Source organism: Trachurus japonicus, chromosome 17 (genome assembly GCF_045865225.1).
Source record: "Trachurus japonicus isolate A0001 chromosome 17, Traja_1.0".
Lineage (NCBI taxonomy): Eukaryota > Metazoa > Chordata > Actinopteri > Carangiformes > Carangidae > Trachurus > Trachurus japonicus.
In genome coordinates, this window is record NC_140923.1 from 15,440,429 (window position 1) to 15,463,650 (window position 23,222).

Genomic DNA, 23,222 nt, shown 5'->3' on the forward strand with positions numbered 1-23,222 from the left:
GCGGGAGAAGAATAAGAAAAAAACTGGCTGCTCCCACTGGGCGTTGAGTGCATTGCTACTCTGTGTTTACTGACATCGCCCAGAGCTCGGTGCAGCTGTGAGGAGGGAGGAAGAGAAAAGGAGGGAGGAGGAGGAGGAGGAGGAGGAGGAGGGGGCGTGAGCATCACAGTAAGAGAAAAGGAAGGAGGGGTTTCATTGAGGGTGAGGGAGCTTAAAAGAGATGGTGAGAAAAAGCAAGAGAGAGAGCGGAGAGGGGAGGACTGTGTGTGTGTGTGAGTGAGAGAGAGAGAGAGAGAGAGAGGGAGAGGGGGGGACGATGCTGTTGCCAGGGAACAGCGGTGAAGTAGAAACGTCCATCTTTCCCCAGCTTGTAGGAGGAGGACAACAACACATGAAACGATGGATGTGAAGTGGAGCGGACGCGAGGAGAAGGAAAACAGCTGATTGTGACCGCGGGCAGAACTTCAGGGAGTCAAAGAGAAGGTAAGGCAGGTGTGATTACATAACCATGAAAACACAGCTCGCATACGGGTGACATCATCACCACAGCAGGATTAGAGGCTGGGATAGGGGCATTAGTGTCGGCAGAGAGAGAGAGAGAGAGAGAGAGAGAGAGAGAGGAGGAGGGGGATTCAGAGGGGTAGATGTGATGTGAGGCAGAGTGATGGAGAGTGTTCATCACGGGACGAGCTGGGATTATCTGTGGTCCAAAAAAAACGGGATGTGAAGATGAGAGCAGCAGGATGGTGTTTGTGTCTGTGTGATGAGTGATGACCCTGCTTCTCCTCCTCTCAGCAGGGGGGACTCTGCCTCTCCGTCAGCCTTCAGCATCATCAGCAGCAGCAGCGGCATCAGGAAACAGGCAGAGTCGACACAAATGTCCCACCTGCAGATCCAAACAGTGAGGACCCTCGATCTGTTCAGGCAGCTCTGAAACCGAGGAGGAAGAGGAGGAGGAGGAAGAGAAAACAGAGCTTCTGAGAGTGAAACAGGGAAGCTTTCAAAACGGCGAAGAGGAAATCTTTCTTTAATTACAGTGTGTGAGTACTTTTGACATTTATCTTAACCTTGATTTTTCTGCTAATAGCTGCCTGGAGACAAGAGGGTTTTTTTTTCATGAGGCGGATCAATGACATCATGTAAACACTGTCCTTCACTCTGCTTCTATGGATGACCCTATACGTAACGTCAGTAAAGGAAACGATGGCAGTCGTGACCGAACACAAGGGTCCCTACCGCCCTGACAATCTATTTTCTCAACCAATAATTATGATTCCAGCCAATTTAGAAAATTAGAAACCGACAGAGCAACCAAACAGACAGATAAAAGAACAATGTTGCTGGTGACACACACACACACACATACACACAAAATGTGACAATGAAAGTATGACGATGAATTGATGGCTAAAGTTACAGCGTAACATGGCCAGACCAGGTGAACCTGTTTAACCATTAACCGCTCACCACAGCTTTCGGATCAGAGTCAGACTGATGACAGGTCGACAGATTTTTCTGAAACAGTCCTTCCTGGTTTGACGGAGAGAAACAGATTCCTTCAGCCACTCATCAGATGATTTCCACAATAATTTTCCGACTAGCAGTCTGTCTAAAGAGGTGACCTGGGCTGCATGTCTGGCTCAACTACCCCAAAAATGTTCAATTATTGAAGGTCGGGGAAACCACAGATAGATGACCCCAAAAAGTTCACAGCGTCTGACCTTGTAGGAGTTGAAGAGATAACATCTCTTGATCCTTTGAACGTTTGGCACAGAGGGATGAAGAGTCTTTGAATATTTTATGTAACCTAGTGGTAGAAAAATGTGTCCAGTTAATTTCTGTCAAAGTCGAAACACTTGGAGGGTCAAACTTGCTTCAGTAGATATCTAGAGACGTGTTTTAACTTGGATTGTTTATCCACGGACTGTTTCCATGGGCTCTGAAGTCTGTTTACATCACTGCTCTTGTGTCTGGAGATGTGCGTCAGACAAGCTGAGGAAGATTTCACTCATAATGTCTCGTGCCTTTTATCATCAATGGCTCCATTGATAATTATCTCCCAGCTGCAGCCATGTAAATTATTACATAAGGCAGAAGGAGGAAGGAAACAGTGTATTCAAATGGAGGATCTACTGCTCCTCTACAGTTTTACTTACTGTGTGTCAAAAGGAGGGTTAAGTTCAGTTTCTGTTCTGTTGAGTGAAGAGTTTTTGGTGTTCGATGGATAAAACATAATGAATGGCTGACAACATTGTGTTTGGGAAATGAAGGCTGCTCTGCCATCTGGACACAAATCCCCACCAAACACGTGCTGCTGCAGCATCACTTTGTGTCCGTCAATCATCACCAGCGCAGTGTGTGAGCAGCTGAGCCTCGGTTGCACGCAGACAACAAACCTCACGCACTGATCTGCTGTTTCCGTGTGAACTTTCTGCTTCACTCGGTCTTTTTATTGTTTTGATCCAGCAGCAGGCGGAAATGATCAATCGGTCTCACTGTGTGTGATGATACGATTGTGAGATCAGAGGAAGGCGACTCCAATTTTGATTTAGCCTTTTATGAAAGTTGCGATAAAGGAATTCCCCACATAAAATACTAGGACTTTCTCATGGGCTGTAATAGACAGTAAACACCTCACCACTCTGCTCCATCATCCACACTGAAATGTATATATGTGACATTTATGATACATACTATAAGGGATATATTATTATTACATATATACATCATCTGGATATATGAAGATCATTTTATAACATAGATAACACAACCTTCATAAAATGTGTGTGCGCGCATGTAAGGAAAATCTACATAACAAATTTCATATGGCATCATATGTTTCACCTATATACATTTGTTTATTTGTTTGTTTATTTATTTTCACATATCAAAGTTAAAAAAAGATATAACATATAAAATCCAAAACCATGTGAAGGGGAATGCCAAAAAACCCTCCAGGGGCTTGTAGGGTGGCATTCTCCGACTACAGTTCTAAGCTAATGAGCATACATTTGTGAGGTACAAAAGTCGTTCATACATAATAAATACAAACATGGTTTAACATGATTTAACATTGTACAATGCAATACAAAAAGCTTGATAAACATATGATAAGAAATATAAAATAATCCCAGTTTAGATAGGCAGACCATGTGGAAAGTATTGACTGGTTAGCAGGAGAGGCTTTAGTGCTCTCCTAAATTGTTGTAAAGATAAATCAAAAAAATGTACAGGTAATAAATTCCATATTCTTGGTCCACGATAAAGTATACAGAACTGTGATTGAGAGGTACAACAATATTGGGTTCTAAGGTGACAAGAGTTACGTGTGGAATAGGTGTGAAATTTATAGTTGTATGCAAATATATAATGAAAAGATGATGGAACAAGAGACATTAGTACTATATGTTTACTGTAAATGTGCAATTTTATTGAGACATACCTATACGTACATCGATATACATGCCTGTCTTTTATATTTATATATATATTATTAACATATGTCAATAGGCTTTGGTATCGATATGAATGTACATGTTATGTAGGTTCACAATCTGAGCATAAATGGCAAACTGTAAAATCTATACAACACACATTCACTACATATAAGTGACATGTATAATTAATAATATTCATTATGTCAAAGTACAGTGTGACATGTTTATATGGTCTTTACATGTCACTATATTAAATTATTACAATTTCTAATATGCTTCATATATAATTGTTACATAAGTACATATATTTCATGAGTAACATTCAGTGTATGTACATACATGACATCTGCGAATGGGCATTTACGACGCAGTCACAACACTGACATCACGCAGCCTGGGGCCATGTGCCTCGTAGTTGCAGTGTTTTCCATGTGGCCTCTGATGTGTCTCTCAGTAGCACATCAGTGCCGTCCCAGTGGACAAATGGACTGTGGTAACGTCTGCTGCCGCTGCATGAACTCTGACTGGGACAGAGATGCAGGAAGGACACTCATCCATCCATCCACCCCCCCCCCCATCATGTGCACATTTCTGACACACGATGTCTACTCGTGCATCACTGATCCTCGTATGACAGCCCGCGACGCCCGAGCAGAACGTGACACACCGTAAAGCTTTACGTGACATGATAAGAAGAAGGCTGTGAAACCTTAGATGGAAGCCTCTTGTCATTTCTGATTTGGTTATGTAAAATAGTTTCTGTTCAGATCACTATCTGCTTCGTGGCTGCATGTATGATTTCCCTGTATCCCCCTTGAGGGAGTGTACAGTATGAGTAATGTGTTTTATTTTTGTCGCCTCCCTCAGGGTTGTAGAAGGAAACCCAGCGGGACTTAGTTTTACCAAATTGTTATTTTCCTAACTTCACTGAACAGTAATTACCCCGAACATTGTACTTTGGATTTAGAAAATGTAGATTTTTAACCACTGGATTTCTGTAAAAAAAGAAAGAAAGATAGTTGAAGATGAAGAGGGTAAGATTCTTCCTAACATCTACAGTTTTTCTCTGCTGCTGCTGCTGCCTTCTAGACCTTCTGTTTAGGGAAATCTCCAGCATTGATCAAAAATGAAGCAGAGGCAGCTGAGATATCCTGATTTTTCTTTCGCGCATAGGACACAAAATACTGCCTCCCATAATACAACAGGGTGGTCTGTTTCATTAGACCCTCCCTGCCTGGTGAACACCCACATCCTCACCTTTCGTGTGTAACGCGCTGACTGTGTCGTAGGTTTGATGAGCCAAAATGAATCATCCTGTTGAAACAACCTGGGTTGCACCAAAATGTGTCAAATGGGCGGGGTGTCCCTTTAAGACTGCGACTGTATGTACTGTACTGTATGCTTTACTGAACTCTGACATGATTTCATCTGTTTGTCGACCTCAGTGAGCTGAAGCCTGTCCTCCCCCGGCAGAGGATGGGTACAGCAGAGGCCACGTTACGCATGGACAGCATGGAGACGAAGGACGAGTGGCAGGACGAGGACTTCCCCAGGTACTCCTGAGTTCGCTGACTGAGACTGAGAGAGAGAGAGAGAGGGGGAGAGTCTGGGAGAATCCAATTTATGCAACAAGCTTTGACAAACAGAGCCACAGTCATCGCGGAAAATCAGTCACACGTGTTTAATGCCGAAGGGCAGCAGGTGTGTTCTTTTCCATGATGTTGTCATTATGCGTTACGTGGATGAAACGGCAGACTGAGAAAAGGCAGTGACACAGAGTCACAGCGTCCAACAACCTGCAGCTGTTCACTGTCAGGAATCAGGTTTTTTTTTTTCCTCAGAGGAAACTCACATTCAACTCGTTATTTGCTGTTTGCATTCGTGCATTTCTATTTGTCTATGTATAATATTGAAGATGGCTGCAAACTGTTAAACACAACTCCTCTGTAGAAACAAATGCGAATTGAATCCACTGGTGTTGCTGTGCTGTTTAACTTACCTTTCACAAAGATACTGACAACATAATAACAGCAATTATCCCGGCAGCTCCATCAGCAAGCCTGCACTTGTGCTGTTTTAGGGAGTGTTGATGTCTGTGTATGCATGCTTGTGTTAATGTCTGACTCTTTGTCTGTGTGTGGGTGTGGTTGTGGTTGTAACAGCACTATCTACTCACATCTACTCCCCTCATTGCTCAGCAGTGAGAGTTCAGCTGCCTGATTATTCGGTTATGTCAAAGGGGAGTTGTACTGTAATTAACCAGCGACTGTTTCCAAGGACACTCTGTAGTTAAATCACAATAGAGCTTCTTCAAAAACAAAAGACAAGGAGAACAATGGCCGGAGTGACTGATGCTTTATTTCAGCCTCTTTTATCATGTTAATGTTCAAAACTTGACTTTCTTTAAGAGACCAAAACAATCATCAATGTTTATGTTTTCCTTTGCAGGCCGCTGCCAGAAGATGGAGATGTTGACTCCTCATGTGGCCTCACCGACATCAGAAACAGTGAGGAAAATAAAATACGCAATCATAGTTTTAATTTTATGGTCTTTCTAAATGTTCTTGCCCCATTGTTTTCACTGTAGATCCCCCGTCCTCTCTGAATGTGGGCGAGTCAGTGGCCCAGCGTAAACGCCGCACCTTGGTGGCCCCCGACATGAACCTGTCCCTGGATCAGAGCGAGGGGTCGCTGCTCTCCGACGACTTCCTGGAAACGCCCGACGACCTGGACATCAACGTGGACGACATCGAGACGCCCGATGAGACCGACTCGCTGGAGTTCATCAACAACGGCAACGAGCTGGAGTGGGAAGGTCAGAGTCAGACAGAGGTCAAACGAGTTTAAGGTCAAGAGATGTGTGTTGGAATTGGTTGAGAAGAAAACAACTCATATTACCTGCAATGTCACATGAATTCACCTTCTGTTTCACAGCTTTAATGTTGTAAAAACATTTAATTGATGAGAATGTACTCCGCTAAGACCAGAAACTTTTCTCCCGTGCCATCTTGAATGCAGATGACACTCCTGTGGCCACCGCCAAACGTCTTCCAGGTGAAAGTGAGGAAGAGCGAGACGCGTCGGGTCGTCTGTGGCGAACAGTGATCATCGGTGACCAGGAGCAGCGGATCGACATGCAGGTCATCAGACCGTACCTGAGGGTGGTCACACATGGAGGTGAGTCAGAGAGAGCGGGCGTCAGAGCTTCTGACAGATCAGCACTGATAGGACAATTAAGTAAAACAACTTTCTACTCTCTGTAATTGTCCTGTGCCTTTCTTAACAAGTGGAAAATTGCTGGTACAGTATAATAGGATCTCACATTATTTTGTGACATTTCAAAATTTTCAGTTTTCCTTTGATTTTTAATTAATTATTCAGAACAAGGCTGCAACTTTTTGGGGGAATTTTCGCTGTCTCCCACAATTTAACCGCAACAAAAGCACTTAAAACATCGCAACATGCACTGCCATTTTTTTAAAAATGCGGCTGCAAAATCAGGCATTTTAAGCCGCAACAATCACAAAAAAAGCCTGCAAAATTCTGGAGGGACTGAATTATAGATCATAGCTATTGATCTTAAGTTTTTTATGCAAATGTGTAGATGGATTGAGATTTAATACGGGAGGGGGACGTAGATCATTTTTAGTAAAAGTGTTTATAATATTTTATTAATCCTGTGTAGGAATGTGTTATGTTACAGTATTCCACTCCACATATATAGAATAAAAGTTATAATAATATAACCCCCGTATTCAAAATATGAAAAATATTCCCTGTAATAATGATCAAATTATCCATAATTGATATCTAGATGCCATTTACAGTGGATTGTTTACAGTATTGTCATTAGCTGATGCAGCCATCTAATACACCAACATTGACTGAGAGCCGTTTTCATTGTAGATGAAAAACAAATAAAAATCCAAACGACTGAAGAAAGCAAAGCTGAAATGTGTGTGTGTTTCCCCCTGTGTGCTGAATGGAGAAACTTTTAAATATCAAGTTATTTCCCATGAGTGTTTTCACTAGTGCTTTCATAAGCAGCCACTGAAACAGCCACCGGCTCCATTAAGGGACATTAAAACTCACAGAGGCAATGTGAACTTAATTTACATGTCACATTTTATACACATTATACAGTAGCGTGATGGCATTAAACACCAACTATGCACTCACAACACACACAGCGATTTAAATTTTTAACAGGCAAAACTTTTTATTGAAGTAATACAACAGAAACAAGAACTGTTCAGAACTAATGAATAATAACTGAGCAATAAATTCATAAATACGACGTATCATGGGAAAAAGGTTTTTGCAGCTTGTTCAACACTGAATGTAAACATTATAACTGTGTGTATGTGTGCGTGGTCTGCCTCAGGTTACTATGGCGAGGGTTTGAACGCCATCATCGTGTTCGCAGCCTGCTACCTTCCTGACAGCGGCTGTGAGGACTACACGTACATCATGGAGAACCTCTTCCTGTAATATTATTATCTAGCTCATTTCTGTCTTTTTACACTGTGTAATCATGAATGTGCATGCATCATCATCATCATCATCATCATCGAGTCTGATCTGAGCTTGTCCGTCCCGTCGTCAGGTACGTTGTGAGCAGCCTGGAGCTCCTGGTGGCAGAAGATTACATGATAGTTTACCTGAACGGAGCGACTCCTCGCAGAAAGATGCCCGGCATCAGCTGGCTGAAGAGATGCTACCAGATGATCGACAGGAAGTAAGATACGACAACGACCGCAACAACAGAAAAGAATGTGAAGCGATGATGATGATGATGTTGATTGATTGTCTGAACCGTCTTGTGCAGACTGAGGAAGAACCTAAAGTGTCTGATCATCGCTCACCCAACCTGGTTCATCCGGACCGTCCTCGCCATCTCAAGACCTTTCATCAGGTGAGCATGTTTACGATCTCTCTTCTTCCTCCTCCTCCTCCTCCTCTAAACAAATCTGAAAAACAGAGGATCATTATGCACTAATGTCACACATTGGTTAGGTATTTATTTAAAAGGAAAGATAAAAGCAAAGGACGTTTATTTTTTTAATACACTGAGAGTAACTGGAAACCACCAAATACACCACAATTAAGAGCATGGATATTAACAACAGAACAAAGTGTAGAGATGGAAAGACTATAACTTTTATAAATAGGGAACAAACACATATTTGGAATAAGCTATACTGTAAAGAAAGGCTGATCAAAACAGTGGAAATATTTAATCAAATTAAGGAGGTGAACTAAGTGACACCTCACACAGATACATGAACACGCATACATGCACAGCTCCTTTTACATTTACCCATAGATAATTAGATATTTAGTTATTTAAATTAATGATTTATTTTCCAATTAGTTTAGTTTATTTATTTATTTTTTATTTTCCTTTCTCTGAGATCCTCATTTAGGGAAATACTAAATGAGATTGAAATGTACTGTATATGTTTGTCTGTTTTCTTTAGGGTTTTCTCCAGGTATATATTCACAAAGTAATATAACAAAGAATAAAATAACAAAGTACAAAAAATGCAAAGAGAATGAAATGACTGATTATGCTTGTGAAGGCAAGAAGCTTTGCAAAGATGTCACACTGATAAAGTTTGTTGTGCATTCAAATTGTCACATCAACACAGATAACAGCATCTGCTGTCGTCACAAAAGGATGATATGAGGCAATAATCGCATTATGTGTGTTGTTTTCTGCAGCGTCAAGTTCATGGATAAAATCCGATACGTTCACACCCTGAAGGAGCTCAGCCACATCATCCCCATGGAGCATGTGCAGATCCCAGAGTGTGTGCTGCAGTAAGTACTCTGAGTCACCAGAGGTCACTGCTGAGACACGACTCCTGTCTGTCAAAGCTCGTTACGTTGTGTAGTAACACCACTGGAGAACACCCAGCACAGTGAGCAGTGTTAATACACAGATTTAAGATAGTGTTACAAAAAAATGTGTAAGAAAAAACAACAACTTTTTAAAACATTTTAAAGTTTCTAGAAGAAAAAAAAAAGCTCACATCAGATTTCATATTGATTTTTGGAGCACTCTAGGTGGTTGTACCTCAGAAATCAATAGTGATATCAGAGTGAGACTCAGCCAGAGGCTTTGGGAAGCACTGCAGTGAATGCATTAACACTGTAACACAATAAGTGCAGAAATTATCTTTGGATCATCTTCTTCATATGATGTTTAGCAGCGGAGCGTCTTTCTCTTTCTGCCACTGATGAAAAGTGTCTGGCTGCAGTGACACATTAGTCATATTTTTCTGTTCTCCACTTTTTTAAAGGTATGACGATGAGAAGATAAGGGCCCAGAGGGAAAGGTGAGGAAAAGATTTTCAGATTTAATGTTATATGGGTTTTTTTTATGCATGGTCTTTTTTACTGCAGGTAAGAGGAGGTATTAATATTTGCCTTTCTTACTCACAGACTGGAGCAGGACCAGCAGCAGACCAGCTCAACTGTGCCTAAAGAAAGGTGACCTCATTCTGCAGCACAGGCAGTCCAGTGCCATTTGATTACATAAACCCCTTATCTGCAGCACCTGATATGGAAAATGTTCAGATATCATTATTTGATTTATTTTAAAAGTATTGATGGCTGCTAAAAGTATGAAACCTTGTATGTCTCACTTATGCACAGTGCAACTTAAGTGTTTATACTGAAATAACCGAGCTTTTTCCATCACAAGAATGTGATGTAAGTAGCTTAATCATTTCTGAACCCACTTAGGCAAACATTGGAAACGGAGAACACAACCTAATATAGGCTAGACAGATGACCAAGCAAAATATTTATATTTACTTAAGACTTAAATCTAATCTTTCACTTCCAGGCCAAAGTCAATGATCGCAGAGGTTGGCTGTGACATCTGACATTAAGGTAAGAGCCCTCATGCACGTAACTACCTCTCCATCAGCTTCACCCAAACCGGTTTGTAATGTCAGCCCCGCTGTAACTTATCTCTCGCATACAGGGAGATGTTCTCTTGCGTGTACTCGCATTATGTTTGGTGCGCAAAAGAGACGCGTTACAGTAAATCACTGACATGCTGGACACGCGCATCCCTGTCTGGCGCGTTGTGTCACTGTCCAAAAGGTCCGAGGGGTCAGGATCTCTCACCCCCAGCGGCACCGAGATCCAGTTTACAGTAAAACACAGAGTCAGCCAGGAAGAACAAGAGGATGAGTCACGCCTCCAGACTTTAATATTAAATATTAAACTCTGAATATGTAGTTTTAGATTTTCACCCCAACTCAGTGTGCATCTCTCTTCATGGGGAGGAAAAGTGGAGCAGTTACAGTGGATCATATGTTTTGATCTGATGATACAAATAAGAAAATTGGGAATGAACTACCGCTGCACATTTTAAAATTCTTCTTAAAACCTCTTTGGCTTTTCACACCACGTAGGTTGTTGATTTTATGTGCACAGATACTTTATCCGGGTCGGACAGTCTATTGATTTATTATGTTTTAATGTCTGTCTTTTATCTATAGTAATTTGTCTTTTTATTATGTTTTGATTGTTTTTATTTTACTGTACAGCACTTTGGAAACTTTTGTGTTTATTTAAAATTGTGCTTAATAAAAAATAATAATAAAATGGATTAGATTGGATTAGATTGAACAAGAAACAACCATGTCCAGTTTCCTCCTGGACTGTGAACCGAGACCTTTGGAAAAATATACGGCTGTGTGATTACTATTAATCATCCGAACAAGTCCAGCTCATTTTCACTTTTGCCCAGTCATGTTACAACTCTTTAAATTCACACCGGATGAACGTCCAAGAAATGTTAACTGAGCCTCCAACATCATATTCCCCCACCGTACCCCGTGTTACATAAAGCACAGCTGCTCATCTCTTTAAGCCCGTCTGCTGCTCACAACCGATCGATTCTATTTTTAATGGACTGTAGTGCCACTGAGGTCTGGCAAATTGATCTGCGCCCGCACAGCGTGTTCTGAAATCGGGGGGTAAAGTATACCCACCACCACCACCGCAGCAGCAGCAGCAGCAGGTCTGGGTGAGTTAGGGATTATTTTAGAAACTCCCACCCCTCTGTGCGGACGGGACCCCTGTGCTGCTGACCGTTCCTATCAGCGTCCATATATCAAAGGAGCCATCAGCCGGAGGACTGGCCGACATCCCAGGAATGGACACAGGCACCGTCTCCTAACCAAATGCCAGCAGGGGAAGCAGGAGCAAAATAAATAGGCAAACTTGATATGTGTCATGTTGGATTTAGTTTAGATTTAGTGCATGCCTACCTGACTCACGGCCAAACCTGGGCATGGTATCAGAAATTTGTGGAGATGCATGTGCGTCAGTTGATAAAAGGATAAAGGTGACTGAGTTAATCTTTCTGTTATTTGCATTGCAGAGTCTTAAATGGGAAGAAGCAGTGGGCAACATTCATTCATTTACAAAAGGGGAGCCACTACTACTCACTTGTTGCGCAGGATTTAATCTCCTGACTGGATCCATCAGCTGCAAGACAATCAGTTTCCAAAAAAAAAAAAAAAACGTTGTTTTCAGCGACATGCCTGCTTCTAACTCAAAGTTCATTTACGCCAAAGCATTACAGGATATAGTTAGATCAAAATGTTTCCGCTCCCTGCATGTCAAGTAGAGCCTCATCTACTGCATGACTTCAACTATATTCTATAATAATTTATGGACTTGGATGAACTTCACATTTGCCAACAGAGCTGGGAAGGTCATGTAAATACTATATATATTTTTCAGAGAGGCATTTGCACAGATGTTTGGGTTTTGATATTGAATGGCATGGGTGTGTATTGTTTAGTAATAAGGCCGTTTACTGAAAAATAATGTGCAATGATATTGTTCTTAGACCTACAGTAGATGTTACCGATGCAAACGTGTGTTACAGTTTTCAAGTTTTCCAGAGTTTGATATGCAGGTGGCATGCTTGTTCATATCCTTCCTGTTTCTGTTACATGTTTTTGTCGGTTTTTAAAGTAATTTGCCATCATGTTTTAAAAGGTACTTTTACAAAACGGGAAGCATACATTGTTACAAATGAAATATATTTAAGAGAGAGCCAGATTAATTGCTATAAGTGTTATTTATGAAAATGTGCCATTTACTGTTTGTAAAAAAAATAATAAAACAAACCAGTGAACTTAAAGAAACTTTGTCATGCAGTTATCAATCGCCTCTTGTATCAAGCTGTGATCTCAGATACCGATGACAAGAACAGTCTAGGCCATGTACAGTACATCTTGTTTGCATCTGTTTTATTGCCCTCCACTCCACTTTGGTCCAGAATGTTTTTTTGACAGTTCCTGATGACTTATTATAGAGCATAATTGTGATTTATGAGGGTGGTGGCCAAGTCAGAGGATGTTCATTGTGTCACCTGACAGTCCTGTGCTGCTCTTCACAGGGGTCATTTGGACTTGACACTCTTGGAGTGACCCTTTATTTTTATATGCAAGGTCACTGTGATCACTAGGTGTGAGAAGGATATGTAACTCACAGTATCTTGTGATGACTGTTAGTCTGTCAGGCAACTTAGGAGATTTAGATTTTATACAGTATATTAATGTTAACTTTTGTGGTATATTGTGCAAAATCAATCAGTTTGACACAAGCATTGATTGGTTTCAATAGAAAATGAATGACGTTTATTATTATGTCTCTTTCCCTGGTAAAATATTGGCATTGGAACAACAACACTTAAGAAACAATACTTAAGAAAGTAACACTTGTTGTGTTATTTGTTAGGCTAGATTTTCCCTTTGCTTTCATTCTTTATGCTAAACTGAACTAAACACCTTGTGGTCTTCCTTCAGTATCTGTGTCCCTTCGCATCCCAGGAAACCTGGTAACCTAACAGCTAACAAGTTTTCCAATCACGGATAATGAAGGAAAAAGTGAAATTAATTTCAGCCTTCTCCTCCTTTTTTTTTTTTGCACATCTCTGTTTATATTATGATAATGTCCCCTAAGATGCTAGTTCGCTAGTGTGGTTCCCCCCTCCCCCCCCCTTCAATTAAAACCTTTATTTTATCTGGAGAGACTCATTTACAATGGCGTCGAGCCAATTCACAGCAACACAACAAAACTTAAAACAACATTAGCTAAAAACAAGAAATAGTTCATAGAAAAATATTAGGAAAAACAATGTAAGACCATGTCAGAGATAAGGCCGTTGAACAGCTGTAGTGGTGATATGATGGACGACACGTGAACGCACCTGAGAGCTACAACACCTGTGGGCAGGTGGATAATTAACTACGACAGTCACTGAAACCCCGCAGAAATGTGAGTTAAATTATCTTTCACACCCTTCACATGGACGTAGAATAGATCACTGTTGGTTTTTGTTTTATTTTATTTTTCTTCCTGAGTTGTAATTAGCGGTTGAATGACGGGTTAGCATATTGTAGCTGACTGTGCTAGGCTAGCTGCTACAGCGTTTCTCCTGAAGCTAAAGGGTTTAAAGTTTGCAATTAAACTCTGGTTGAGCAAGTCTGGTGGTTACTGGGAGTTGATTAATAATTATTAGAAGCTAGTGGCAATTTAAAAAAAAAAAAAAAAAAAAAGAGCTCAGCTGTATGTTCAAGTCAACTCTCTAAGTGCACTTTGTTATTACTTTGCTAGCAACAGGTGACTAAAGCTAAAACTAAAGTTTGATAAATCACCATAAAATGACATGCAATCACGTTACCTGTGAGTTTCAGAAGTGATGTAATCATGGCGAATTGAGCTTTGTTGGCTACATATAGTTATGTTAAATTAAATCAAGATTTATTAGTAGAGGAAAAAATATCAGACACCATTTAGTTCTTGGTGTAGCCTACAGAGGCCAGTGGTTCACATTAATTGTGAGGGGAAATAATGAGCCGCATCATAAACTAATAATGTTGATAATAATAGTAGCCCATGCATCAAAGTTCTTGCTCTCAATTTAAATAATTACATAATCAATTAAACTGCAAGAAGAGATTTCCTACCTTTTGTATGGCCACCTATTGCACCTCCCTTTAATGTCCCACAAGTAGGAGCATTTTGGTTTGGTTAGGGTTTGAATCATGTCTGTGATATGAGCTTATTGATCTCCTCATGCAATTGTATTTTCCAAAAATATATAAAACAGTTCCTTTAAAGCTGCAAACATTGATGATTTAAATCTGTCACTGTGATTTAACACATAAACGTGAACAGATTGTATAAGGAATATTATTTTCAAACTCCATATGTGTCGAAAAGAATATACATTTATTCATCTAAATACTGGTCAAGTTTGTATTTCTTGTGGGTCTAAGAGGGGAACAAAGTACGTATGTGCACCATATGCTTCACACAGTTGGCCATGTGGTGTCCTGTGAAACGTCTGAGCAAATGTGGGACAGTTTTGTAATCCCATATTCTTCTTAGGCAATGTATGTTGTTATATCTTTAACTGTTTACCAACACGGGTCTACTGCAGCACATCAGAACTGCCAATCACTTTGATATAAGAGTGGAGATAAAATACTCTTATCGTCACATGGTGTCAAACGAGCAAGCATCACGTTTCCTTTGAGATTGTCTTGGTAGTGAAACATGAAGCCAGTTGCTCTGATTATCAGCGACTCAAAGTTCACCTCCTTCACGCCTACAGTTACAGATAAGACCGGCGGCTGTAACACAATTCATTCTGTAAATACTGTAAAATCAACGTTAACACAAGAGCAGACTGCGTGCTTGTGGAGGCGTGTGATAAACTATACTGATAGGCTATTTAAGGGCCTGTTTTTTTTTTTTTTTAAAGTTCAAAGAAAGAGACTCTCTCTCACTGCTGCTATCAGACCTGTAGCCATGACTCGAGACACTGTGGTCACATGGCAGGTGTCCCATGTACGTACTCCAGCTGGTTGCATCAGAAATATGTGTGACGCAGCACACAGACACACACAACAGCCAACTAAATATAGTGCTTCTGGGTTTTCACCCACCCGGAGCTCAGCTGTGTAAGCATGGAAAACTTCCATCATAAAATCCAAATAATGAGGTTTTTCTTTATGCTCTAACACTACTTTTATACTTAAACACTTAACAGTCTTTTGCCTCCTCTCCATACAATGTCACGTCTAGACAAAACCTCCCTTAGGAAACATTGCATCATCATAAATCATTTCATAATAATGTTTTTTTATATATTACATTTAGTTTATAAAGAATTTACAAGCTCAAAACAATCAGCCTTGTCACCACCAGTCTGCTGACACTTTGCTGTCTGAGGCGCCACATGTCTCGCTCTTTCCAAACAGAATTAATTTCATGTTTCGCAGCTTATCCGCATCACCATATCGCTACTATCTTCTAAGAACTCGGTTGCAAGTGGGATTTGTCGTGCATTTAGTTGGCTCGGTGTTCAGTGACCCCCCCTGACAGCAGGTGGAAAATTGAGGGATCTACTTTCATGCAAATGTGAGGCTCCCAAGTTGCCCTCGTCCGATTGGTGCCAGCGGCTGCAAAGCGACGGCTCACTGGCTGCGTCGCGAAAGGGGGCTGATTGGTTTGAGAAGCGGTGACGCAGCAGCCAGATCCTTTATATGCCCGGCTGGGAGATTGTCTATCAATGAAGTAGTAAAGGGGGGGGACGACTGCGGCAGAGGAGAGAGAGAGAAGGAAAGGTTTTTCACAAGAAGCCTTTTGGTTGTGAGTGAGTGTTTGCCTTGGCTGGGTTCCCTTCTTTTATTTACCGAATTCCAGAGGTGACCAATACACAAAAGAGCTAGAAAAATGAAATTCATCATTGGCATTGGAGGGTAAGTCTCATTTAGTTGATTTACCTTCTCTTCTCATCTGTTATTGAATATCATCCAAAAAAAGGGGGAAAAATTGGAGTGTAACTCTTGTATGGTGTAAAATTCATCCTAATTTCAGAGTGACCAACGGTGGGAAGACCACTTTGACAAATAGACTACTAAAGACATTACCTAACTGTTGCGTTGTGCATCAGGATGACTTCTTCAAGGTAAGATACATTTCAGTAACCTTCCTGTTGAGCTTTATGTAATCTTTTGTTTATTGTAAAGCTACTGTACTACTGTTTCATTGCATTAATCTTAATGAGTAAATGAAAGTTGTTTTTTTTTAAATATATATATTTTTCATTTGCTACGTTAAATTTGCCCCTGAGGACATTTTGTGCTCAGAAAATTATCCGCCAGTCTGACCTGCAGATGTGCTGTCATCGCAGTAGCCTAGTAATACATCTGGCTGATTGTCTCCTGGACAGCCAATGAAAGGGCTGAGCGTCCCCACTTAAAGTGAGACTTTGTCCAACCATGTTGCAAATTCTGCAACCAGCTTTTTTTTATTTTTTGCATGACCCCCTAACACTCCGGCTTAAAATGAGCCTGAAGATTTTTATTTTTTACACTACTTACTTGTCGTGCTGCATTTAGGGATGGTCGACAGCTCAGCAACAACATTTTTTTTTTTACCTGATATCAAATGTTTTATCTCCATAGCAAAACAAGAGTGTCTACGAGGGCCACACAATTGGGAAAAAAAAAAATTTAAACCACTATTTCTGAATTGCTAGAAACTGCACTCATTAGTTATCGCAATAGTTACATCAGGGATAATCCTTCGGTTTCATTAAACATCACTACCCTTCTGCAAAGTTATAATATAATTTAATTTAAGCGCAACATTGGGAAAAAACAATTGTCAACCGCACCAAAAAATAGATGTCACCGTGCGCTACTTTTGGTGGCGACGAGTCCCTGACTTGTCCTGTCCAGGTGTGATCAGCTCCGACTGACTACTAGGTTGCAGCAATGTTTTATTGGTGACTGTTATTTCAGAAACCCGATCAAATAGAAGTCGGGGAGGACGGCTTTAGACAGTGGGATGGTAAGAATGGATTTCGCGTAGGAAAACCATGCAGTAATGTACTCTTTCTTTCCTGCACATTTCTGTAGTTTGGTAACCAATCAATCCTAAACTTTGTGATAATTTGTCATCTATTCTGTGAATGCTACAGACATTCACTAACCGAGACTGATGTGTTACAGTAGAGCACATTGGTGAGGAACGTTGGTTGCATGTGTGGTGAAGCCCGCTTTTCTCTCTCTTCTCTCCCAGTGATCAGTGCCCTGGACATGGAGGCCATGGTGAGCACCGTGAAGGGCTGGCAGGAGAACCCGGTCAAGTTCGCCCGCTCTCACGGTGTCACCCTGTCACCTGAAGCCGAGGAATCCGATTTTGGAGAGAACGGGATCCATTTTCTCATCGTGGAGGGGTTCCTCATCTACAACTACAAGTGCGTAACTTGCGTAACTTGTGTAACTGTCTCATTTTTCAACGCGAAGCTCTAAAATCTAACCTACAGGCCCCTTGACCTCTGAAACTTTTCACTAATCTTGAGTTTCCTTCTGCAGGCCTCTCATTGACGTCTATGACAAATGTCTCTACATTTCCATTCCTTATGAGGAGTGCAAAAAGAGGAGAAGGTAACGAGCTCTTGGAGCAACTACGACTTTTGCCACTTTAGCTGCAGACACAGTAGCACAGGCTATAAAACGACTTGATTAATTATGTTTCCACAGTACAAGGACGTACACAGTCCCCGACCCCCCTGACCTGTTCGACGGCCACGTCTGGCCCATGTACTTGAAACACAGGAAAGAGATGGAGAACAACTGTGACAGAATAGGTTTGTTATCTCACTTCTTCACCTCAATGACTAAAAGTCAACATCCCCATGAATTCATCTCCTTATCCACAAAATAAAAGCAAAATATCACATACAAACTCCAAACTAAAAGATTCAAGAGTCCTGTAAACAAGTCTTTCATTCCTGACTTGTCTTTTTTTCTGAACAGAGTATCTTGATGGGATGACATCAAAGGAGGAGATCTATACCAGTGCATTTGAAAGTATTCAAAACTCCCTGCTGAACAACTTATAGGTAAGTGGAAAAAATGACGTTAAGTAGTTGTGGCAGATCAGAAAACACTCCTTCGTTCAGTGCGATTAACTTCTCTCTCTCTCTCTCTCTCTCTGCAGCAGGACGGGGTCGACAGCGGATTGTGTATAGACTTGTAAATATAATTTTTGAGTAAATGTGTAACATCAGCTCTGTGCTTCTTGCCCGACTTGTAAATAGTTAAAATCATGTAACTTATTAAGAACTAACGGCAGAAGTGTTGTGTTTTGTATAATCTGTGTAACTTTTTTTTCTAAAAGATAAAGACACCTCTGGATTGACCAGTGTTTAACATCAGGGAAGGATCTTAACTCTGATCTTGTACTGTACGTCAGAATGAAACGCCCACTGGGGGGATTTCTGTTTCGCAACTTAAAGAAATGACTGAATCCCTTTTTTTCTGGTTCCTTTGTTTCTTCCCAACTCACCACACACACACACACACACACACACACACACACACACACACACGCTCATACTCACAATCACTGAGATTCACAGTCACAAACCTCACGTTTTATGGCACAAACTTTTACGTGCAACTCAGGACGACTGATAACACAACGCTGCTCTTGAATGAGCCTCGTAATCTATAAGATTAGATTTCAAGACGCAATAAAAGTTCCCGCCAAACTATGATGAAAGACATTTTCCAACTGAAGACAATAGATGAACTGTTTTAGTTAACAGGAGGGAGTAAGGGAAACTAGAAGTAGTTCAGTTTTACCGCCACTGAAATGTCTGTTTTAAACATTTGGATACAAACATTATGAAAATGACCTTTGAGCTACTTTGTAACTATGAACAAAAGAAATAAAATGCATTATTTGGTATTACTCATCAGGTTGATACAGGCCAAATGAATCAAGGGCATTTTATTTCAAACGATGGAAAGAATAGCTTTGTAAATATTTCAAATGACTCAACGTGCACATGTTCAAGCACGAGCTGAGAATAATGTGATATTTCTTTAAATACTATCACCTGAGAAGTCGGCCACAGGCAACAACCAGCAACAACCTCCTCAAGGTCGGAGTCACACTGACATCTCAGCGGCTTGAACTTCAGATGTTTCGAGGAAAACTTTATTCACCTTTCCTGCTCTGCTTACAATATACCTACACTACTATTAGGACAACGGATGAAATTTAGCAACTGTGCTAACTCCGAAATATTTATATTGATGCTTCTCGCTGATATGTTGATTAATGTGCATTGGCCTAATCAAATAAATAAATAAAACAAATAAGACCCTTTTTTCCTGCTATTGCTCAGTCAGTGGTGGGGATATACTGTATCTTTACCATAAAGCAGCTGTACAACAAGTTTCATGAGTAAAAGTACTCAGTCTGCACTACAATATTCCCTGTGGCTGAATCTTTATAAATGGTATGATTTAGATTTGTTATCAATATTGATGCAGCTGTGTATAAGCAGTGTTTCTGTGTTGTCGCTGCCTGAGGTGAAGCTTGTGTTAACTTTATAGTTGTTGCTGTTTTAGTTTTATAGTTGACAGTTTAGTCCAGTGGTTCCTGAAGCAGTCGGCCCCATTACAAAGGGGCTTAAGATAAAACTGAAGCGTTGTGAGATGATTTACTTGTTTGAGTTTATATGTGTAAATTGTTTTAGCAGCTTTGGGCATCAAACAGGTTATTTTGAACAAGAATCAACCAAGATGTTCAGATCTTACAAGTTGCCTTGGTGGAAACGCTAAACAACTCACAAATCAGTGTGTGAATGTTGAAAAACCGAAATCAAAAGGCTGTGAACCACTGGATTTATTTTTAAATACATGTTGCCTTTGTGTTTTTTAATGTAAAAAAAATCTTAAGTGGACACGTATCTCAGAAATGTAACACAGAAGCTGAGCAAATGTGATCTTAATTAAGACATAGAGTGGTGGGTTCCCGCCTCTCCAAAAGATCAGACGGCCTTTTTAACAGTGCCCACATTGCTGTGCACTCAGCCAACACTATCCACACATAAATGAGGGGAAACAGCTGCAAAGTTTCACTTTTATTGATATTTTGAGATCAAACCCTCTGTGAATTACGTGCTAACCTTGAAGGCTGCACTTCCTGGCTGCAGTGTGACTGTTGCAGCATAAAACTCCTGACCTGTGTCAGGCGGCAGAGGTGACTAAAGAAATGAAAGGAGATATATATATATATATTGAGAGCACATGGAGGCAGGTATGCTGCCTATTGATAACTCTTAATTGTCACGTAGCTCTGAGCTGGGACGACCTCACACTGTACATCGCTGAGAGACGAGTCTGGGCAGCTCAGTCACAGGGCGTGTTCGGAGGAGTCGGGGTCTTGTGATACGTTTCTGGGAGTCTTTACATGCCAACATTTGGCCTGGAGTGCAGGGCGAGGTGGCCCCACCGTCCGTTTATATTTAGGCCAAGTGCCTGCGGTGTCAGGGGAGTATATTTGACGAGTACACACACACACACACACACACACACACACACTCGACGCTCCACAGGCCCGTCTGAGTCAGGGGCCAGTCCCCACACACACACACACACACACACACACCGGCCGGGTTAGGTGACAACCTTGTGGGGTGGCATGTGCTCCCACGTCACCTGCTGCCATGGTAACCCCCAGGGGTGTCCATATTTGGGCGGCGAGGCCGGGACACAGGAGACGGGGAGGGGGCATGTGAACAGTTGTGGTCATGCCACCAGAATATTTATGGCCGTCTCACACTGAGTGGAGAGTATGTGATTAAGTAAATTCATTCTTGTGCAACACCTGACAGGCCAGAATTACCCATGTGTGAGTGGTAGATAAACATTTAATCAACTGTTTATAACACATTAAAGTGCACAGCTATAAGGACACTGTAATATTGTTTCACTTACATCATAGTGTGTTATACAGTATTTATTATATAATCATATACTGTATGATAAATGACTCGTGTGGCATCTCTGTAAAACCTGAACACTTTGGCCTTAGGTGTCTCACTCCGTGTTAAAAGACCACGAGGTGGCTGATCAAGTCACTGGCACGTGATTGGCTCGTAATGACCTAAAAAGCCTATAATAATAAATTGCATCTGGTGCTAATCTATTATTTTCAATGTCACCTCCACCCTTCTCATCAGAGGATCTGAATCAGTTTTTAATTGCAGATTTATTCCTCTCTGAAATAATTAAAATGGATTCATATTCTGCACTTCTAATGATAATGAATGAATGAACTGTTTTATTTTTTTAATATAATCCAGCAGTATAATTAGCATAAGTACAGTCTGCAGGCCAGTCTAGGTTTTATATCACATCCTCTCAGCCACGTGGGGCAGCGCTAAACTATGTGAGTTGAGTCCACACCACTGACTGAGCAGCAGTCACTTCACATCTTTAACTAGGATTTAAAACAACAAAGATCATGTTAATTAGGAAATAAGACCTTTTTTGAAATTTGGTTAACTGTGTTAAATCATTTTTTTCAGGACACAGAATTAATGAAAATATTTTTTGCACTTCACTGTTCTTGCATTAAAAACACGGACAATTTAAGATTTTATACTATGACCATTATTTCTATAAATGTGTGTATCACTTTTATGTCGCAGCCAATAAAGCTGGTACTAATTTTAACTCAACTGTGGGAGTAGCAATGTTTTCAACCAGAGTACTTGAGTAAATGTACTTAGTTACTTTCCCCTGCTGCACTCTTATCGCTGAGCTTTAGACGGAGACGTTCCCTCGTTCTTAGATCTGACATTAGAGCGCACGTCGTTAAAGTTGGGAGCCAACGGCGGAATACATTCTTTCAATAGATCACGTATTAAGTGTTATGAACGCTAATTTGTCACGTGTAGCTGAACTTAAACATGAAGACAGATATAGTGACATGTTGCTCAAAGCTGAAACGTAAGGAGAGCGATGCAGGCTGACTTTGGTAAAAGGTTAATCAATGTTAAGCAAGACATGTGTCACACAAAACCTGATGATCATCTGCTGCCGTGCAGCTGTCAAACGCCCTGTAACTCATCATTCATCACACGTTTTCTATTTTCATTCACATTACACTGCAAAAAATCAACATTTTATTTAAGAATTCAACTTTTTTTTTTTTTGCTTTCAGGAGGAACTAAGTATCCACATAATTGGAAGAGAACAGAGGTCATTCATTTTCATTGTTCACACATTTTTTTCAGCAGCTCACCTGTATTGTCTCCCCATGATCTGTGGTAAACCCTCTGGATCTATCATTTTACTCCTCAGACTGGCAGTGTGAGGCCTCAGGGGGGAAGACAACAGGTATATTCCTTGTAGGGGAAGCTTTCTTGTGGTAAAACCATTTTAAGACCATCATCTTCGTTAAATCTCACAAGAAGCAAAGCCTGGATACCTAGATTCATGGGATAAGATATATTCAAAGCGTAAATGAATTAGTCTTTCACACGGGGAAAGATCTGCTGCTGCTGCTGCCGCTGCCGCTGTAGGTGTACCATGAAAACAACCAGCAACTGTTTATTTTATTTCCAAGCACAGTTAATTTACAGCACTAAAGATTAGTTTTTTGTGGCAACACTTGTTGTGATTTGTTTACTTTCAGGTCAGACACACAAGAAAGACTCAATTCAACGTCAATACTTACTGGCTACATTTTGTGGGTTACATGTCCTTGCTCAGGAAGTCTTGTGCCAAACCAGTGCCGAGGATCTGTGGCTCTTATAAATCTGGTCTGGAGCTGGGAGCGGAGAGGAGGGCGGTGTTAAACTTTGGACCAAGGGGTGGGTTGTTTAGCTAAGAATAGAAAAAGCACGCAGGCTCAGCATCGTGATGC

At 40.8% G+C, this 23,222-nt stretch overlaps 2 protein-coding genes and 1 long non-coding RNA gene across 6 annotated transcripts; 2 read left to right on the plus strand and 1 right to left on the minus strand.

The window, feature by feature from the left end:
* Positions 1–231: 231 nt before the first annotated feature.
* LOC146970350 (caytaxin-like) lies at positions 232–12,616 on the plus strand. 2 transcript variants are annotated; one of them, XM_085803865.1, is made up of 14 exons: positions 232–483; positions 799–1,040; positions 4,883–4,990; positions 5,886–5,944; positions 6,025–6,252; positions 6,456–6,614; positions 7,822–7,924; positions 8,044–8,175; positions 8,266–8,352; positions 9,162–9,260; positions 9,743–9,778; positions 9,885–9,932; positions 10,291–10,355; positions 11,861–12,616. In XM_085803865.1, exons 3-13 carry the CDS (start codon positions 4,914–4,916, stop codon positions 10,328–10,330), a joined length of 1,068 nt encoding a protein of 355 aa, XP_085659991.1. In that variant the 5' UTR covers positions 232–483; positions 799–1,040; positions 4,883–4,913; the 3' UTR covers positions 10,331–10,355; positions 11,861–12,616. The 2 variants fall into 2 exon arrangements, with proteins under 2 accessions (XP_085659991.1, XP_085659992.1); XM_085803866.1 differs by having other exon boundaries at positions 241–483; positions 893–1,038.
* On the minus strand, positions 5,774–23,209 carry LOC146970351 (uncharacterized). Of its 2 annotated transcripts, none has more exons than XR_015037994.1 (5): positions 23,034–23,209; positions 22,599–22,784; positions 8,303–8,407; positions 6,358–6,592; positions 5,774–6,239 (listed from the first exon to the last, which is right to left on the minus strand). It is a non-coding gene; the product is annotated as an uncharacterized LOC146970351 (long non-coding RNA). The 2 variants fall into 2 exon arrangements; XR_015037993.1 differs by having other exon boundaries at positions 6,336–6,592.
* On the plus strand, positions 16,053–18,808 carry LOC146970352 (nicotinamide riboside kinase 2-like). Of its 2 annotated transcripts, none has more exons than XM_085803798.1 (8): positions 16,053–16,243; positions 16,362–16,452; positions 17,291–17,339; positions 17,571–17,748; positions 17,867–17,938; positions 18,035–18,141; positions 18,311–18,396; positions 18,495–18,808. In XM_085803798.1, exons 1-7 carry the CDS (start codon positions 16,218–16,220, stop codon positions 18,394–18,396), a joined length of 609 nt encoding a protein of 202 aa, XP_085659924.1. In that variant the 5' UTR covers positions 16,053–16,217; the 3' UTR covers positions 18,495–18,808. The 2 variants fall into 2 exon arrangements, with proteins under 2 accessions (XP_085659924.1, XP_085659926.1); XM_085803800.1 differs by having other exon boundaries at positions 18,498–18,808.
* Positions 23,210–23,222: the final 13 nt, after the last annotated feature.

Excerpts from the sequence above, each read along its gene's own strand:
- LOC146970350 (XM_085803865.1), top strand. The coding sequence starts at position 4,914 with ATGGGTACAGCAGAGGCCACGTTACGCATGGACAGCATGGAGACGAAG. Across the intron at positions 6,253-6,455 it reads CAACGAGCTGGAGTGGGAAG|ATGACACTCCTGTGGCCACC; the intron begins GTCAGAGTCAGA and ends TCTTGAATGCAG. Across the intron at positions 9,779-9,884 it reads ATAAGGGCCCAGAGGGAAAG|ACTGGAGCAGGACCAGCAGC; the intron begins GTGAGGAAAAGA and ends TCTTACTCACAG.
- LOC146970352 (XM_085803798.1), top strand. The coding sequence starts at position 16,218 with ATGAAATTCATCATTGGCATTGGAGG. Across the intron at positions 16,244-16,361 it reads TTCATCATTGGCATTGGAGG|AGTGACCAACGGTGGGAAGA; the intron begins GTAAGTCTCATT and ends TCCTAATTTCAG. Across the intron at positions 17,340-17,570 it reads CGGCTTTAGACAGTGGGATG|TGATCAGTGCCCTGGACATG; the intron begins GTAAGAATGGAT and ends CTTCTCTCCCAG.